At 38.6% G+C, this 21,192-nt stretch overlaps 1 protein-coding gene across 1 annotated transcript in view; it reads right to left on the bottom strand.

Annotated features, from left to right (window-relative positions):
- PRELID2 (PRELI domain containing 2) overlaps positions 1-21,192 on the bottom strand; it is a 309,867-nt gene that overhangs the window by 192,944 nt on the left and 95,731 nt on the right. Inside the window, exon 3 of the mRNA XM_053717152.1 lies at positions 16,200-16,273. Within this exon, the coding sequence (XP_053573127.1) occupies positions 16,200-16,273 (74 nt within the window). The remainder of the gene's footprint in view (positions 1-16,199; positions 16,274-21,192) is intronic.

The raw sequence follows: 21,192 nt of genomic DNA, 5'->3' as shown, positions 1-21,192 counted from the left end.
CAAGCCTCTGATAGAATAATATATATATATATATATATATATATATATATATATATATATATATACACACTCACACACAGTAAACTCTCTGTAACCAGCACTTTCAAGCAACCAGAAAAAAAATCAAACATACTACACAATAAAATTAACACTAACTTTGCTCTGCAGCTTCCATTCTCTATAGTGGGCTCTTGAAGGTGAAAGCAAGCCCTTTTAATGCCACCAGACCCTACATAACTGCTCTTGAAAGTTGTGAGAACAAGGCAGTCTGAGGATTAGACATCAAGCTGCCACTGGGTGCCTGGGACTGAACGGAGGCGGTATTAAGATTAAATAATAATTTGCTTTTATTTACAGTATTTAAATATTAATATCAAGTAAATGCAGCGTTCATAGTATAGTATGGGTTATATAACTAGTTAGGCCTATTTTTAATAGTAACTCTCAAGCAACCAGAAACTACACTTATCTGGAATCTACCAATCCCCATGGGTGATTGTATATATACACACACATATACATATCACTGGGGAATTGCACTCCAAGCAGAAAAATAATCCAGTGCCCTGGGTGCAGCAAACAAAATAAACAAGTATATGGAAAAAGCGCACTCCAAGGGATCCTTAAACAGGCACTTTTATTTAGTGAACGTTTTCGGACATAATATAGTCCGTCTGAAGATATATATATATATAATATATATATAATTAACTGCAATCTAGATTTTCTGAGCATAAGTAAAATAAATATTGTTCCCACATAATGGAAAACATTACAATCTGTTGTTATTCTTGATATGCTTTTATCTTGGTTGGTTCTGCATTTGCAACATTTTTAAAGAGTTTTTTTTTTTTTTTTTTTTAAATAAATAATATTTAAGTGGTAGAAAAACTTAGCAATTATATTACCACCTCTTAAGCTAAATGCATTCTTCTTGAATACAAATAACTTTGCAATCAATATAAGATGTGTATTATAACAAGTAGCATTGCACTTAAATAACAAGTCTTTTTACCTTTGTCTCCATTTCCTATTTTAAAGTACACAATTTAGATTTTTATTAAAATGTAAAGTTGGCAAATTAGCCATGTATTTCTTATCAAACGTCTACATATGGATGAGAGCTATTTACTGAGACAAGTATACTAATACACATCATACAAACATAACAATAACAAATACTAACAATAGTGTTTACCCTATGGGCTATTACTGAATGCTTTACAAATTGCAAATCAGATATTGAAAGCAACATTTATTTTGTAGATAAGTGAGATGGAACTTTCTGCATTATTTTGTTCTTATTTTGGGAGAATAACTTTGTTCCTTATTCACAAAAGTATATTTTTTTTCAGAGCAAAATTCTTTTTAATATAATTTAGATGAATGTTGCTTATGTTACAAAAATGATATTGTGTGTCAGATATAGAAATATGAGATGCCAAATAATGAATCTATATTCACACTTGTAATTTGATGCAATTATTAATAGCTAAGCAGTGATGAAAGCTGACCAACTACTGCCAAAGCCTGGTACTTAACAAATGATGAGAGGTCATGAAAACTGCTTTGTTTCAAACCCGATTCGCTTTACTGCTAAAAGATAAGTAAATTATCAGTCCATTCCCTGTTTCATTTGGAGATGCCCCCAGCTGGTTATGGCCTATTTAAACTGATGGATTCACAAGGCCCTGTTTGCCAACTGTTGCTTACAAGATGATAAGCAAAATGCTCCTAAATGATCACACACATAGCATAACCTTTAAACTGATCATTTCCCAGGCTGGACTAGCACACAAAAAATACAGAAACAGCATCTCTTTTTAAAGGAAAAACATGTTAAGTAGTGTAATTATTGTTAGAGAGAGATTTAGAAGGTTAAATAAATGTTAAGTAATTCCAAACTTAATGGTTGTGATGCTAATGTGGTATTCTAGTCTTTTTGTCTTCTGCTTGGGTTTTTCTATTTAGTGAGCTACAATTACTTTTATTCGGCTAGATTTAGAGTTTGGCGTTAGCCGTCAAAACCAGCGTTATAGGCTCCTAACGCTGGTTTTAGGCTACCGCTTGTATTTAGAGTCTTGTAGGTAAGGGTCTAACGCTCACTTTCCAGCCGCGACTTTTCCATACCGCAGATCCCCCTACGCCATTTGCGTATCCTATCTTTTCAATGGGATCTTTCTAGCGCCGGTATTTAGAGTCTTGGCTGAAGTGAGCGTTAGAAATCTAACGACTAAACTCCAGCCGCAGAAAAAAGTCAGGCGTTAAGAGCTTTCTGGGCTAACGCCGGATCATAAAGCTCTTAACTACTGTGCTCTAAAGTACACTAACACCCATAAACTACCTATGTACCCCTAAACCGAGGCCCCCCCACACCGCCGCCACTCTATTAAAAAATTTTAACCCCTAATCTGCCGACCGCACACTGCCGCCACCTACGTTATCCCTACGTACCCCTAATCTGCTGCCCCTAACACTGCCGACCCCTACAAAATATTTATTAACCCCTAATCTGCCCCTCCCAACGTCGCCGCCACCTACCTACAATTATTAACCCCTAATCTGCCGACCTACTCTAATAAATTTATTAACCCCTAAAGCTAAGTCTAACCCTAACACTAACACCCCCCTAAATTAAATATAATTTAAATCTAACGAAATAAATTAACTCTTATTAAATAAATTATTCCTATTTAAAGCTAAATACTTACCTGTAAAATAAACCCTAATATAGCTACAATATAAATTATAATTATATTGTAGCTATTTTAGGATTTATTTTTATTTTACAGGCAACTTTGTATTTATTTTAACCAGGTACAATAGCTATTAAATAGTTAATAACTATTTAATAGCTACCTAGTTAAAATAATTACAAAATTACCTGTAAAATAAATCCTAACCTAAGTTACAATTAAACCTAACACTACACTATCATTAAATTAATTAAAAAACTATCTACAATTATCTACAATTAAACCTAACACTACACTATCAATAAATTAATTAAATACAATACCTACAAATAAATATAATTAAATAAACTAACTAAAGTACAAAAAATAAAAAAGAACTAAGTTAAAAAAAAATAAAAAAATATTTACAAACATTAGAAAAATATTACAACAATTTTAAACTAATTACACCTACTCTAAGCCCCCTAATAAAATAACAAAGCCCCCCAAAATAAAAAAATGCCCTACCCTATTCTAAAATTAAAATAGAAAAGCTCTTTTGCCTTACCAGCCCTTAAAAGGGCCTTTTGCGGGCATGCCCCAAAGAATTCAGCTCTTTTGCCTGGGAAAAAAAACATACAATCCCCCCCCCAACATTACAACCCACCACCCACATACCCCTAATCTAACCCAAACCCCCCTTAAATAAACCTAACACTAAGCCCCTGAAGATATTCCTACCTTGTCTTCACCACGCCGGGTTCACCGATCCGTCCACCGAAGTCTTGATCCAAGCCTCCGAAGTCTTGATCCAAGCCCAAGCGGGGGCTGAAGACGTCCATCCTTTCCGGGCAGAAGAGGAGATCCGGACCGGCAAACATCTTCATCCAAGCGCCATCTTCTATGTTCTTCCATCCGATGACGAGCGGCTCCATCTTCAAGACCTCCAGCGCGGATCCATCCTCTTCTTCCAACGTCCTAAAACAGAATGAAGGTTCCTTTAAGGGACGTCATCCAAGATGGCGTCCCTCGAATTCCGATTGGCTGATAGGATTCTATCAGCCAATCGGAATTAAGGTAGGAAAATTCTGATTGGCTGATGGAATCAGCCAATCAGATTCAAGTTCAATCCGATTGGCTGATCCAATTAGCCAATCAGATTGAGCTTGCATTCTATTGGCTGTTCCGATCAGCCAATAGAACGCGAGCTCAATCTGATTGGCTGATTGGATCAGCCAACCGGATTGAACTTGAATCTGATTGGCCGATTCCATCAGCCAATCGGAATTTGAGGGACGCCATCTTGGATGACGTCCCTTAAAGGAACCTTCATTCTGTTTTAGGACGTCGGAAGAAGAGGATGGATCCGCGCTGGAGGTCTTGAAGATGGAGCCGCTCGTCATCGGATGGAAGAACATAGAAGATGCCGCTTGGATGAAGATATTTGCCGGTCCGGATCTCCTCTTCTGCCCGGATAGGATGAAGACTTCTGCCCGATGATGGAATTCTTCAGCCGCCGCTTGGATCAAGACTTCAGCCGGAGGATGGACGTCTTCAGCCCCCGCTTGGGCTTGGATCAAGACTTCAGCCGGAGGATGGACGTCACTCTTCAGCCCACGCTTGGGCTTGGATCAAGACTTCGGAGGCTTGGATCAAGACTTCGGTGGACGGATCGGTGAACCCGGCGTGGTGAAGACAAGGTAGGAAGATCTTCAGGGGCTTAGTGTTAGGTTTATTTAAGGGGGGTTTGGGTTAGATTAGGGGTATGTGGGTGGTGGGTTGTAATGTTGGGGGGGGGTATTGTATGTTTTTTTTTTTTACAGGCAAAAGAGCTGAATTCTTTGGGGCATGCCCCACAAAAAGGTCCTTTTAAGGGCTGGTAAGGTAAAAGAGATTGAACTTTTGTAATTTAGAATAGGGTAGGGCATTTTTTTTATTTTGGGGGGCTTTGTTATTTATTTATTTTTTTAATTGAAAATATTTTTTATTGAGGATTAAGCAATACAATAGGTGTCACAACGCAGGTGACTATAAAAAAAGCACATATACGCAAACCTTATATTGTTGTAATGATACAGTAAATATAGCTATAGATGGGAATGCAGATCGTAATAATCAAGCATGAAATAAAATATCTACCGCATAAACCTAATTTTTAATTATTTTGAATTAGAATATAAACCTCATTTTTAAATAGCGTGAACAGACTGTAAACACAGGGGCAAACTAGTACTTCAATACTATCATTTAACTCAGCTTTCTAGGGACTTCATAAAGTCAGTTTAGGAATATCTGTCTGTACACTTCAGCTAGAAGAGCAGATATTGAGCAAATGAGCAAAGATAAATTAAAATAAAACACTAAAGACCAACTATTTAGTTCAGACAATATAATAGGTGTCAGATATGGTGAACCGAAGGATCACCAAGAGGAGAAGTGTATCTAGATACGAAACTGACTTCTCCAGTCCCCATAAAAGGGGAGAACACAAATAGAATTTGCGTGTATGGGGGGGGGGTAGTACAAGTATTTAACTTGTATGTAGAGATTGACTATCCTTGGGGGAGTATGAATACAAAGAATATACCAGTGTCTTTTCATTTAGTTAAATAATACTTCATATTGCAGCAAGCATAATAACAAGGATAAGTAGTTAAATTAAGCACTGAGGCTTTATAGTATTCTATGCATAACTATGGATTCATATTCCCTAAACAACATAGGAATACCCTGGTATGGCAAACCTGAATTATAGTAGCTAGCCTGTATTATTAGAAGATATAAAGAGAATAGATCTGCCGTGTAGGGCATGGGCCCTATACCCCACAGCAGGGAAATCAAAGTTACACTATTCGTTATATATCTATCAGGTAGTAAAGCCAGGTATTATACTCTAGGGATCAACAAATATATTATATAGAATCAGCCTGGCTTGCAATAAGTATGAAGAAACCAGCATCTTATCTACACCTAAATATCGCAATATGCTCCTACTTTCTTCTAAGAGGCACATGTATGGAAATTCACTCCTGAATATGGACAGGCAGCTCCATAGCCAGAATTCAGGACATTAATTTAAATAGCAGCATATGGATCATAAACAGCTTAAAACTTATAGTATTTCATGTATATAATAGAGGCAGTTTCCCCCCTTAAAGAAAGATATAAAACACATTAGGCTCCCTTAAGGTATGGAGCAAATCCAACTTGAATGTAACATTAAACACATATTGCTATAGCCAACGGTCCATAAACAGTAACAGATGGGTCCCTTTAAAAAACAATAACACTATCAGAATCATTCCCACATCATTTCACTGTAAATAGATTTGGGAGACACATTCAGTAAATACAGAGTGGAGGCGATTATTGTATATGGAACTAAATGTAATAGTAAAGTTGATAACTAAGATAATATGAACAGCGTAAAACACTTTGGTAATAACAGTTCTAACTAGCAGGAGTTCATTCTATGTCATGTTATGAAGGACATAGCTGAAACCTGATGTCTGGAAACAGGGAGTTTACCCTACCCCAGCTTTTTGTACAGTCCATGGTGCAGTCTCAATGAAACAAAAACCTTTTAAGAGATGTGGATTGCCCCATGCTTCCACGTTCATTTGCCGACTCATGAACTCAGGTTCCCCTTTCCTCTGTATCAGCATGCTAGGGGACATGGATATTGAGTCATCTTTTTCGCCCCACAGGGGTTGCGTCTCAGTTGCAGCAAAATGAAGCGGCAGCTCCCCGGCACTATAGCTTCTCCACCACGGAACACGAGTGTCAGACCCAACGGCATACAACATAGGCAGCTCATTAGTAACCTCCTGTAAGCCGGATGGGTCACTCCAAACTAGATGCTTCCTCCAGCCAGCGCTGCCCGTATTGTATAGGGCTAGCGGAAATGTAGGAAAACTCCCTGTACAGGACCTCCGTGTAGCGGGCTGATGTGACTTCATCACAAGGGCCGTTTCAGTAGTGCCCGAGAGCAGACATTCTGGGTCCATCTGCACCAATGTAGCCACAGTCTGTTTAATCTCCAACAGAAAAGACGAAAGCTCAGTCATTAGAGTTAGTTCAAGCCTCTGGAAGCACAATTCAAGCGTGGCGGTCGCCGTCTCCTCCCAGTTTGCCACTGCCGCCATTTTAGCAATCTAGTTAGCAGTGTCTGAGCCCTTCAAGCAAAGATTTGTAATCCTACGTGACCACAAAGACAATCGCTAGTTGTGTGGTAGTCCAGGGTAAACATATACAACAGCCCAAGTTATGCATTACAGATTAGCCTCCATGGTCCAAAGCTGATAGCAATAGACAACGCTTCCGAAGAACATATGTCAGGATACAGTCAAACATCCGCTCTTGCAGATTCCGTTTGGTATATATAAAGTTAGGATACTTCAAGATATATAAGTTATAGCGTGTCAGGAATATAGATTGGAAAAAACATAGCTAGAAACCGAACTGTGAAGAGGAGCTTCATAAAGACACGTCCTGCTGCTTCAGAAGCTGGCTCCGCCCCCGGGCTTTGTTATTTTATTAGGGGGCTTAGAGTAGGTGTAATTAGTTTAAAATTGTTGTAATATTTTTCTAATGTTTGTAAATATTTTTATATTTTTTGTAACTTAGTTCTTTTTTATTTTTTGTACTTTAGTTAGTTTATTTAATTGTATTTATTTGTAGGTATTGTATTTAATTAATTTATTGATAGTGAAGTGTTAGGTTTAATTGTAGATAATTGTAGATAGTTTATTTAATTAATTTATTGATAGTGTAGTGTTAGGTTTAATTGTAACTTAGGTTAGGATTTATTTTACAGGTAATTTTGTAATTATTTTAACTAGGTAACTATTAGTTATTAACTATTTAATAGCTATTGTACCTGGTTAAAATAAATACAAAGTTGCCTGTAAAATAAATATTAATCCTAAAATAGCTACAATATAATTATAATTTATATTGTAGCTATATTATGGTTTATTTTACAGGTAAGTATTTAGCTTTAAATAGGAATAATTTATTTAATAAGAGTTAATTTATTTTGTTAGATTTAAATTATATTTAATTTAGGGGGGTGTTAGTGTTAAGGTTAGACTTAACTTTAGGAGTTAATAAATTTATTAGAGTAGCGGTGAGGTCCGGTCGGCATATTAGGGGTTAATACTTGAAGTTAGGTGTCGGCGATGTTAGGGGGGCAGATTAGGGGTTAATACTATTTATTATAGGGTTATTGAGGCGGATTAGGGGTTAATAACTTTATTATAGTAGCGGTGAGGTCCGGTCGGCAGATTAGGGGTTAATAAGTGTAGGTAGGTGGAGGCAACGTTGGGGGCGGCAGATTAGGGGTTAATATAATATAGGGGTCGGCGGTGTTAGGGGCAGCAGATTAGGGGTTCATAGGGATAACATAGGTTGCGGCGGAGTACGGAGCGGCAGATTAGGGGTAAAAAAAATATGCAGGGGGCAGCAGATTAGGGGTTAATAAGTGTAAGGTTAGGGGTGTTTAGACTCGGGGTACATGTTAGGGTGTTAGGTGCAGACTTAGGAAGTATTTCCCCATAGGAAACAATGGGGCTGCGTTAAGAGCTGAACGCTGCTTTTTTGCAGGTGTTAGGTTTTTTTTCAGCTCAAACTGCCCCATTGTTTTCTATGGGGGAATCGTGCACAAGCACGTTTTTGAAGCTGGCCGCGTCCGTTAGCACCGCTGGTATTGAGAGTTGCATTGGCGGTAAATTATGCTCTACGCTCCCTTTTTGGAGCCTAACGCAGCCCTTCTGTGAACTCTAAATACCAGCGGTATTTAAAAGGTGCGGGGGGAAAAAAGCCAGCGTTAGCTACGCGGGTTGTTTCCGACAAAACTCTAAATCTAGCCGATTGTCTTTTGCAGTACAGTTTGAATCCACTACTGAATCATTAAACAACTGGTTAATCTCATATTGAAAAAAGGAATCCTCACTCAGCCAGCTTTGATATAATGTACATACGCAACACAAATAATTAGGCTGGTGGGTGGGGAGTTGTTAGCTTACAGCACATTCCCTCTTTGTGCTGTTAAACGTTTCCGGTGGCCAGGGATTGTAGTAGTTATAGTTAATAGCAGTTAGCAGGGTTAAGTTAAAAGGTATATAAAACCCCAAAACATTCTTGCATGATTAAATAGATAATCTAGGGAATCAGAAGAACCCCCAAAGTAGGAAATAACTCTGGAAAAGTTTATATTTGATCTGTCGTCCCTATTGAGTTTTTCCTTGCCTTTATACCAGATAAAGGCAGGATTAACGAAGAGGCAGGTCACACTGGAAGCGAGACAGATCAAAAGAAAATATGTTTGTATTTTGATGCCATTGCTCTTAAATCGATTTTATTTTTCTTTAAATAAATTGGAAGTGGAAGCTCTACAGGGAGCAGGGCCTGTAATGTAATCTATCTGCCCCAGCCTGCCTTTTCTATGTATTGTAAACCCTGTATAGTGCAACAGAATCTATTGAATCACATAAAAATAATAATAATAATAATAATAAATGAATAAATCCAAAACTTTTATGGAGTTCAACCTACTTTTTGAAGGCAATTAAAGGGACAGTCTACACCAGAATTTTTATTGTTTAAAAAGATAGGATAATCCCTTTATTACCCATTCCCTAGTTTTGCATAACCAACACAGTTATATAAATACACTTTTCACCTCTATGATTACCTTGTATCTAAGCCTCTGCAAACTGCCCCCTTATTTCAGTTCTTTTGACAGATATCCATTTTAGCCAATCAGAGCTGGCTCACTGGAACTCTACGTGCATGAGCACATTGTTATCTATGACACACATGAACTAACACCCTCTAGTGGTGAAAAACTGTCAAAATGCCCTGAGAGAAGAGGCAGCCTTCAAGAGCTTAGGAATTAGCATATGAACCTCCTAGGTTTAGCTTTCAACTAAGAATACCAAGACAACAAAGCAAAATTGGTGATAAAAGTAAATTGGAAAATTGTTTAAAATTAAATTCTCTATCTGAATCATGAAAACAGAATTTATGCTTACCTGATAAATTACTTTCTCCAACGGTGTGTCCGGTCCACGGCGTCATCCTTACTTGTGGGATATTCTCTTCCCCAACAGGAAATGGCAAAGAGCCCAGCAAAGCTGGTCACATGATCCCCCCTAGGCTCCGCCTTCCCCAGTCATTCGACCGACGTAAAGGAGGAATATGCATAGGAGAAATCATATGATACCGTGGTGACTGTAGTTAGAGAAATTAATTCAACAGACCTGATCAAAAACCAGGGCGGGCCGTGGACCGGACACACCGTTGGAGAAAGTAATTTATCAGGTAAGCATAAATTCTGTTTTCTCCAACATAGGTGTGTCCGGTCCCCGGCGTCATCCTTACTTGTGGGAACCAATACCAAAGCTTTAGGACACGGATGATGGGAGGGAACAAATCAGGTCGCCTAGATGGAAGGCACCACGGTTTGCAAAACCTTTCTCCCAAAAATAGCCTCAGAAGAAGCAAAAGTATCAAATTTGTAGAATTTGGCAAAAGTGTGCAGTGAAGACCAAGTCGCTGCCTTACATATCTGATCAACAGAAGCCTCGTTCTTGAAGGCCCAAGTGGAAGCCACAGCCCTAGTGGAGTGAGCTGTGATTCTTTCAGGAGGCTGCCGTCCGGCAGTCTCATAAGCCAATCGGATAATGCTTTTAAGCCAGAAAGAGAGAGAGGTAGAAGTTGCTTTTTGACCTCTCCTTTTACCAGAATAAACAACAAACAAAGAAGATGTTTGTCTGAAATCCTTAGTAGCTGCTAAGTAAAATTTGAGAGCACGAACTACATCTAAGTTGTGCAACAAACGTTCCTTCTTTGAAACTGGATTAGGACACAAAGAAGGCACGACTATCTCCTGGTTAATATTTTTATTAGAAACAACTTTCGGAAGAAAACCAGGTTTAGTACGCAAAACCACCTTATCTGCATGGAACACCAGATATGGAGGAGAACACTGCAGAGCAGATAACTCTGAAACTCTTCTAGCAGAAGAGATTGCAACCAAAAACAAAACTTTCCAAGATAATAACTTTATATCAACGGAATGTAGGGGTTCAAACGGAATCCCCTGAAGAACTGAAAGAACTAGATTGAGACTCCAGGGAGGAGTCAAAGGTTTGTAAACAGGCTTGATTCTAACCAGAGCCTGAACAAAAGCCTGAACGTCTGGTACAGCCGCCAGCTTTTTGTGAAGTAAAACAGATAAAGCAGAAATCTGTCCCTTCAAAGAACTCGCAGATAATCCTTTCTCCAAACCCTCTTGAAGAAAGGATAGAATCCTAGGAATTTTTATCTTGTTCCATGGGAATCCTTTAGATTCGCACCAACAGATATATTTTTTCCATATTTTATGGTAGATTTTCCTAGTTACAGGCTTTCTAGCCTGAACAAGAGTATCAATGACAGAATCTGAGAACCCTCGCTTTGATAAAATCAAGCGTTCAATCTCCAAGCAGTCAGTTGGAGTGAGGCCAGATTCGGATGTTCGAACGGACCTTGAACAAGAAGGTCCTGTCTCAGAGGTAGCTTCCATGGTGGAGCTGATGACATATTCACCAGGTCTGCATACCAAGTCCTGCGTGGCCACGCAGGAGCTATCAAGATCACCGATACCCTCTCCTGTTTGATCCTGGCTACCAGCCTGGGAATGAGAGGAAACGGTGGGAACACATAAGCTAGGTTGAAGGTCCAAGGTGCTACTAGTGCATCCACTAGAGCCGCCTTGGGATCCCTGGATCTGGACCCGTAGCAAGGAACCTTGAAGTTCTGACGAGACGCCATCAGATCCATGTCTGGAATGCCCCACAATTGAATTATTTGGGCAAACATTTCCGGATGGAGTTCCCACTCCCCCGGATGAAATGTCTGACGACTCAGAAAATCCGCTTCCCAATTTTCCACTCCTGGGATGTGGATTGCAGACAAGTGGCAGGAGTGATTCTCCGCCCATTGAATTATTTTGGTCACTTCTTCCATCGCCAGGGAACTCCTTGTTCCCCCCTGATGGTTGATATACGCAACAGTCGTCATGTTGTCTGATTGAAACCTTATGAATTTGGCCCTTGCAAGCTGAGGCCACGCTCTGAGAGCATTGAATATCGCTCTCAGTTCCAGAATGTTTATCGGTAGAAGAGATTCTTCCCGAGACCAAAGCCCCTGAGCTTTCAGGGGTTCCCAGACCGCGCCCCAGCCCACCAGACTGGCGTCGGTCGTGACAATGACCCACTCCGGTCTGCGGAAGCTCATCCCTTGTGACAGGTTGTCCAGGGTCAGCCACCAACGGAGTGAGTCTCTGGTCCTCTGATCTACTTGTATCGTTGGAGACAAGTCTGTATAATCCCCATTCCACTGTCTGAGCATGCACAGTTGTAATGGTCTTAGATGAATTCGCGCAAAAGGAACTATGTCCATTGCCGCCACCATCAAACCTATTACTTCCATGCACTGCGCTATGGAAGGAAGAAGAACAGAATGAAGTACTTGACAAGAGTTTAGAAGTTTTGATTTTCTGGCGTCTGTCAGAAAAATCTTCATTTCTAAAGAGTCTATTATTGTTCCCAAGAAGGGGACTCTTGTTGACGGAGACAGAGAACTTTTCTCTACGTTCACTTTCCACCCGTGACATCTGAGAAAGGCTAGGACAATGTCCGTATGAGCCTTTGCTTGTGGCAGGGACGACGCTTGAATTAGAATGTCGTCCAAGTAAGGTACTACTGCAATGCCCTTCGGTCTTAACACCGCTAGAAGGGACCCTAGTACCTTTGTGAAAATTCTTGGGGCAGTGGCTAATCCGAATGGAAGTGCCACGAACTGGTAATGTTTGTCCAGAAACGCGAACCTTAGGAACCGATGATGTTCCTTGTGGATAGGAATATGTAGATACGCATCCTTTAAATCCACCGTGGTCATGAATTGACCTTCCTGGATGGTAGGAAGAATTGTTCGAATGGTTTCCATCTTGAACGATGGAACCCTGAGAAATTTGTTTAAGATCTTGAGATCCAAGATTGGTCTGAATGTTCCCTCTTTTTTGGGAACTATGAACAGATTTGAGTAGAATCCCATCCCTCGTTCCTTCAATGGAACAGGATTGATCACTCCCATTTTTAACAGGTCTTCTACACAATGTAAGAATGCCTGTTTTTTATGTGGTCTGAAGACAATTGAGACCTGTGGAATCTTCCCCTTGGGGGTAGTTCCTTGAATTCCAGAAGATAACCTTGGGAGACTATTTCTAGAGCCCAAGGATCCAGAACATCTCTTGCCCATGCCTGAGCGAAGAGAGAAAGTCTGCCCCCCACCAGATCCGGTCCCGGATCGGGGGCCAACATCTCATGCTGTCTTGGTAGCAGTGGCAGGTTTCTTGGCCTGCTTGCCTTTGTTCCAGCCTTGCATGGGCTTCCAGGCTGGCTTGGCTTGAGACGTATTACCCTCTTGCTTAGAGGGCGTAGAGCTTGAGGCTGGTCCGTTTCTACGAAAGGGACGAAAATTAGGCTTATTTTTAGCCTTGAAAGACCTATCCTGAGGAAGGGCATGGCCCTTTCCCCCAGTGATATCTGAAATAATCTCTTTCAAGTCAGGGCCAAACAGCGTTTTCCCCTTGAAAGGAATATTAAGCAATTTGTTCTTGGATGACGCATCCGCTGACCAAGATTTTAGCCATAGCACTCTGCGCGCCACAATAGCAAACCCTGAATTTTTCGCCGCTAATCTAGCTAATTGCAGGGTAGCGTCTAGAGTAAAAGAATTAGCCAATTTAAGAGCACGAATTCTGTCCATAATCTCCTCCAAAGGGGTAGCTTTATCTAGCGACTTTTCTAGTTCATCAAACCAAAAAGACCCTGCTGTAGTAACATGAACAATGCATGAAATTGGCTGTAAAAGGTAACCTTGCTGAACAAACATCTTTTTAAGCAAACCTTCTAAGTTTTTATCCATAGGATCTTTGAAAGCACAACTATCTTCTATAGGGATAGTGGTGCGTTTGTTTAAGGTAGAGACCGCCCCCTCGACCTTAGGGACTGTCTGCCATAAGTCCTTTCTGGGGTCGACTATAGGAAACAATTTCTTAAATATAGGGGGAGGGACAAAAGGTATGCCGGGCCTTTCCCATTCTTTGTTTACAATATCCACCACCCGCTTGGGTATAGGAAAAGCTTCGGGGGGCACCGGGACCTCTAGAAACTTGTCCATCTTACATAATTTCTCTGGAACGACCAAATTGTCACAATCATCCAGAGTAGAAAGCACCTCCTTAAGCAGAGCGCGGAGATGTTCCAATTTAAATTTGAATGTAATAACATCAGGTTCAGCTTGTTGAGAAATTTTTCCTGAATCTGAAATTTCTAACTCAGACAAAACCTCCCTAGCCCCTTCAGACTGGTGTAAGGGCATGTCAGAACCATTATCATCTGCGCCCTCATGCTCTACAATATCTAAAACAGAGCAGTCGCGCTTTCGCTGATAAGTGGGCATTTTGGCTAAAATGTTTTTAATAGAATTATCCATTACAGCCGTTAATTGTTGCATAGTAAGAATAATAGGCGCACTAGATGTACTAGGGGCCTCTTGTGTGGGCAAGACTGGTGTAGACACATAAGGGGATGATGCAGTACCATGCTTACTCCCCTCACTAGAGGAATCATCTTGGGCATCATTTTCACTATCACATGCATCACATATATTTAAATGAGAAGGAACTTTGGCTTCCTGACATACAGAACATAGTCTATCTGAAGGTACAGACATGATAAACAGGCATAAACTTGATAACAAAGTACAAAAAACGTTTTAAAATAAAACCGTTACTGTCACTTTAAATTTTAAACTGAACACACTTTATTACTGAATATGCGAAAAAGTATGAAGGAATTGTCCAAAATTCACCAAAATTTCACCACAGTGTCATAAAGCCTTGAAAGTATTGCACACCAAATTTGAAAGATTTAACTCTAAAAATAACGGAACCGGAGCCGTTTTTACATTTAACCTCTATACAGTCCCTGGTATCTGCTTTGCTGAGACCCAACCAAGCCCAGAGGGGAATACGATACCAAATGACGCCTTCAGCACGCTTTTTCAGTGTATCTGAGCTCCTCACACATGCATCTGCATGCTCTGACTCCCAAAAACAACTGCGCATTAGTGGCGCGAAACTGAGGCTCTGCCTAAGACTAGAGAAGGCCCCCAGTGAAAAAGGTGTCCAAAACAGTGCCTGCCGTTTTTATTACCAACATACCCAGATAAAAACAACTCCTCAGAGTAATAAATCATTAAACATGCTTATAAAACAAACGTTTTAGCCCAGAAAAATGTCTGCCAGTCTTTAAAGCCCTTGTGAAGCCCTTTATAAATTGTTATTAAAATGGCTTACCGGATCCCATAGGGAAAATGACAGCTTCCAGCATTACCAAGTCTTGTTAGAAATGTGTCATACTTCAAGCAGTAAAAGTCTGCACACTGTTCCCCCAACTGAAGTTACTTCATCTCAACAGTCCTGTGTGGAACAGCCATCGATTTTAGTAACGGTTGCTAAAATCATCTTCCTCTTACAAACAGAAATCTTCATCTCTTTTCTGTTTCAGAGTAAATAGTACATACCAGCACTATTTTAAAATAACAAACTCTTGATTGAAGCAATAAAACTACATTTAAACACCAAAAAACTCTAAGCCATCTCCGTGGAGATGTTGCCTGTACAACGGCAAAGAGAATGACTGGGGAAGGCGGAGCCTAGGGGGGATCATGTGACCAGCTTTGCTGGGCTCTTTGCCATTTCCTGTTGGGGAAGAGAATATCCCACAAGTAAGGATGACGCCGTGGACCGGACACACCTATGTTGGAGAAAGTTTATTTTGGACTAGACTGTCCCTTTAATATACAAAAAAAGTTCATAATTTGACATCAGTGTAAAAGATAATTTATATAAAATAATTTTCTATTGGTCTCTGGCTAAGAGGAAAAAAATTTTGTAAAACATCAGAACTGAAAAAGAGCTTGCATCAATGGAATAAAAACGTATACCTTACATTAATTCTCAAACAGCTGTCATTTTCCTGAACTGTTCTCCTAAGGTGCGTCTATAATTAAAGGGACATTAAACCCAAATTTTCTCTTTCATGAATCAGATAGACAATACAATTTTAAACAACTTTCTAATATACTTCTGTTATCTTATTTGCTTCATTCTCTTGATATTCCTTCCTGAAAAGCATATCTAGATAGGCTCAGTAGCTTCTGATTGGTGGCTGCACATATGTGCCTCATGTGATTGGCTTACCCATGTGCATTGCTATTTCTTTAACAAAGGATATCTAAATTTTGAAGCAAATTAGATAACAGAAGTAAATTGGAATTTTGTTTAAAATTGTATTCTCTGTCTAAATCATGAAAGAACATTTTTGGGTTTAATGTCCCTTTAAGTTCATTTTTTTTATAATTTAGAAAAACAGAATGGTTGCATATTACATTGAGAAAACAAAGACTTACCCTCCTTAAGAAAGAGGGGACCACATTGTTGCAAGTTGCAATTCGCCGTCTGTAAACAATTTCTGTAGCTGGATCTGCATTTTGTGAAATTGTTTAGTCAATATAAAATATTTGTTGTAAATAAAAACATGCATACAAAAACATTTGTTGCCCCTAGAGGCAGAAATTCCCAAGACCCCTTTGGCTAAACACTGTGCAACACATGGTATTCAAACAGGGAACACCTTTTTCTTTCAAGGTATTGATAGGATTCATTTGGGTCCCAGAGGTGAAGACACATTTGCTGCACTTAGTAAGAAGGAGGTTTTTTTGGATAAATACTTTAAAAACAGGAAATCCATTTGGTATTAACAAGATTAGTGATGTGAAATTGTTTATTGATAGTGTATAGTAAAGATAAAATTCAAAATGATCTATATCAATATAGCATCAAACTTGTTACTATATTTTTCATCTTGACTATGAATGTATCTTTATTTATTAAAGTCCTCAATTTTGTTTGTGAGGGTCCGTGAATTTACACTTCATTTGTATACTAGTAGTATATGAGAATACATATGTTGAACTTTTCTTTTCTATGGCATTTTTTGAATTTAAACTTTGCGCTACTAGTGGTCAATGATGTGTACCCTATGAACACATACATATATATATATCGAAATCAGGAGACAGCACTCACTGGTCTTGACAATACTGGATTTATTCAGTGACGTTTCAGGGAATACACCCCTTCATCAGATGTCAATGATGTGTACCCTATGAACATATACAGGTAGCCCTCAGTTTACGCCGGGGTTAGGTTCCAGAAGGAATGGTTGTAAATCGAAACCATTGTAAATTGAAACCCAGTTTATAATGTAAGTCAATGGGAAGTGAGGGAGATAGGTTCCAGGCCCCTCTCAAAATTGTCATAAGTAACACCTAATACATTATTTTTAAAGCTTTAAAATGAAGACTTTAAATGCTAAACAGCATTATAAACCTAATAAAATAATCACACAACACAGAATATATAATTAAACTAAGTTAAATGAACAAAAACATTTGCTAAACAGCATTATAAACCTAATAAAATCACAGAACACAGAATTCACTTGAATTTTTCTGCAAACAGTTCTTTCTATGCATTCCAATCTGGATTGATTTATAGACAGGAAGATCTTGTTCCTTTGAAATCTGCTCGATAGCTCAGGTCTGGTTAAACTAATTAATTAGAGCTTGCTTGGCTTTGCTGCAACACAAGCGGACAGTTCCACCTACTGGCTATTTTAATAAATGCACTGCTTCTCAATAGCAGTCACATGACTGGAAAAAAAGGTTGTTATTCTGAAACGGTGTAAATTGAACCGTTGTAAAACGAGGGCCACCTGTATATATATATACACACACGCGCACACACATATATATATGTGTGTGTGCATATGTTTATATACACACACAATAGAGGACGCTTCACATTAAGATCATTTGTATATGGATTGACAATGTTTTAATATTGTAATGTCTCTTTAAGAAAATGTTTGCTTCTTTGCTTTAGCTAGCATTGAGAATAATACTGTTGATTATTTCTTTATGTTTTTTTTATTTTTTTATTATTATTTTTGCCTCTTTAATTGTTGTGAATAACATGTTTAATTCTGTAAGCACATTAGCTAAAGAGACTTGTGTAGTTAAGATGCGCTGTAGTAATACAATGTATCTATAGTAATTATGAAGTAGCATATGTGGGTGTCGAGTTAACATTGTACCAATTTTTTAAAGCTAGATCAAGCTTGAGATGCTGTATGTTCAGTGAACATGTGTATGAAAAAGACGTATTAACCTGTTGTATGATAGTAGAGGAAACTCCAAGCATTTATAATGTGATGTGTATCAATTTAAATTAGCTCTGATGAAATGCCTGCGGGAATGAAACGCGTCAGCTGGTAGTGACTGTGTGCTGTGACCTAGTGTTTTTACTTTTTGTATTTCCTTAATAAAAATGGACGTTTTAACCAAAGTCTTCCCTCTTGCATCTATCCGTGATGGTGGACGTAACTGCTAACCTTGGAAGTTTGTTCAAAGTATATATGAGTTAAAGGGCCATGAAACCCACATTTTATTCTTTCATGATTCAGAAAGAGAATGCAATTTTAAACATCTTTCTAATTTACTTATATTATCTAATTTGTTTTATTCTCTTGATATTCTTTGCTGAAAAGCATATCTAGATATGCTCAGTAGCTGCTGATTGGTTGCTGCACATAGAAGCCTTGTGTGATTGGCTCACCATGTGCATGGCTTTTTCTTCAACTAAGGATATCTAAAAAATGAAGCAAATAAATAATAGAAGTAAATTGTAATGTTGTTTAAATTTGTATTCTCTATCTGAATCATGAAAGAAAGATTTTGGGATTAGTGGCCCTTTAAGTCAATATAAAATAGAAAAAATACATTGAGAAAAGCTGCCAAACATTTTAATATATAGCCAACGTTGCTGAATAACAATACAGGATAAGAAGGATCTGGATATAAAGTTATAGGGAATTAGACAACTTAAACACACTGCCTCATTATGGAGCGAGTATGTTAACAGATGCTAAATTACATCACCATTCGCCAAGAAATGGTTCTAAACTGTACAGCTTTCTGCTCTCTTACACACAGGTCATTTTTCATTTAGCATCTACAAAGGCACACAAGCCAGAATGTTTTGTGAAACATATTGCAACTAGCTTATGTTTAAATTAGTAAGGAGAGAGAAAATTCAGTACTCATTAACATCTTTTTTTCTTTATAGAATTGATCCTGTAGGGTGTGTGTACGGTTGTGGTTGGCATATTTAGTGTTGGTGTAGTGGCTTTAGTGTTTTGTATAAAAAGATTATGGCCTCTAGTTATCAACGTGTCTACTTACCTGCCATCGCCGGCCCCAATACGCCCGCCTAAGCTCGCTTACCATCGCCGCCGCGGACCTGAATACGCTCGCCAAAGTTAACAATAAAGCTTTCAAAAAGCCGTGCATTAAGTATGTGGCGAAGAGCAGCGGACTGTGATAGTTATCACTCATCCGATCTCGCTGCTCTTCAGCTTTTCTACAGCTTTATTGATAATCTGTCACTAAGCACCCACACTAAACTACACTGTTCTACCCCCTATACCGGCGCCCCCGAAGCCCCCCCGCAACTAAAGTTATTAACCCCTAAACCGCTGCTCCTAGACCCCACCGCAACTATAATAAATGTATTAACCCCTAAACCGCTGCTCCCGGAGCCCACCGCCACTCTAATAAACTGATTAACCCCTAAACCGCCGATCCTGTACCCCGCCACAACTAAATAAATTGTTTAACCTATAAACCGCCACACCCAGACCCCGCCGCAACCTATATTACATTTATTAACCCCTAAACCGAGGCCCCCCCCTACACCGTCACCACCTATAATAAATTAATTAACCCCTATCGTTCCCCCCTATACCGCCGCAACCTATAATAAAATTATTAACCCCTAAACCTAAGTCTAACCCTAACACCCCCCCTAACTTAAATATTAATTAAATAAATCTAAATAAGTATTACTCTTATTAACTAAATTAATCCTATTTAAAACTAAATACTTACCTAGAAAATAAACCCTAATATAGCTACAATATAACTAATAATTATATTGTAGCTATTTTAGGATTTATTTTTATTTTACAGGCAACTTTGTATTTATTTTAACTAGGTAGAATAGCTATTAAATAGTTATTAACTATTTAATAACTACCTAGCTAAAAGAAATACAAAATTACCTGTAAAATAAATCCTAAACTAAGTTACAATTAAACCTAACACTACACTATCAATAAATAAATTAAATTAATTATCTACAAATACCTACAATTAAATACAATTTAATTAACTAAAGTACAAAAAATAAAAAAAATAAGTTACAAAAAATAAAAAAAATATTACACGATTTTGAAGCTAATTACACCTAATCTAAGCCCCCTAATAAAATAAAGCCCCCGAAAATAAAAAAAAAATGCCCTACCCTATTCTAAATTCAAGTTCAATCCGATTGGCTGATCCAATCAGCCAATCAGATTTAGCTCGCATTCTATTGGCTGTTCCGATCAGCCAATAGAATGCAAGCTCAATCTGATTGGCTGATTGGATCAGCCAATCAGATTTTTCCTACCTTAATTCCGATTGGCTGATAGAATCCTATCAGCCAATCGGAATTCGAGGGACGCCATCTTGGATGACATCACAAAGTAATATTCATTCGGCGAGTAGGTGTCTGTGGATAAAGATGGCTCCGCGTCGGCTGCTTTGAAGATGGCTCCGCTCCGGATGGATGAAGATTGAAGACGCCGCATGGATGAAGACTTCAATCGGATGGAAGACCTCTTCAGCACCCCTTGGATGAAGACTTTGGCCGCTGCGGATGTCCTCTTCTGTTGCATCGGTGGTCGGCTGGCTGAAGACGGCTAAAGGTAGGATGATCTTCAGGGGGGTAGTGTTAGGTTTATTTAAGGGGGGTTTGGGTTAGAGTAGGGGTATGTGGGTGGTGGGTTTTAATGTTGGGGGTGGTATTGTGTTTTTTTTTTTCAGGCAAAAGAGCTGATTTCTTTGGGGCATGCCCCGCAAAAGGCCCTTTTAAGGGCTGATAAGATAATAGAGCTATTAACTTTCGTAATTTAGAATAGGGTAGGGCATTTTTTTATTTTGGGGGGGTTTGTTATTTTATTAGGGGGCTTAGATTAGGTGTAATTAGCTTAAAAATCTTGTAATATTTTTTATTTTTTGTACTTTAGTTACTTTATTTAATTGTATTTAATTGCAGGTATTTGTAGATAATTAATTTAATTTATTTATTGATAGTGTAGTGTTAGGTTTAATTGTAACTTAGGTTAGGATTTATTTTACAGGTAATTTTGTATTTCTTTTAGCTAGGTAGTTATTAAATAGTAACTATTTAATAACTATTCTACCTAGTTAAAATAAATACAAAGTTACCTGTAAAATA

Source organism: Bombina bombina, chromosome 6 (genome assembly GCF_027579735.1).
Source record: "Bombina bombina isolate aBomBom1 chromosome 6, aBomBom1.pri, whole genome shotgun sequence".
NCBI lineage: Eukaryota > Metazoa > Chordata > Amphibia > Anura > Bombinatoridae > Bombina > Bombina bombina.
The sequence above is the reverse complement of the archived record's forward strand: the minus strand, read 5'-3'. Positions and strand labels throughout refer to the sequence as shown.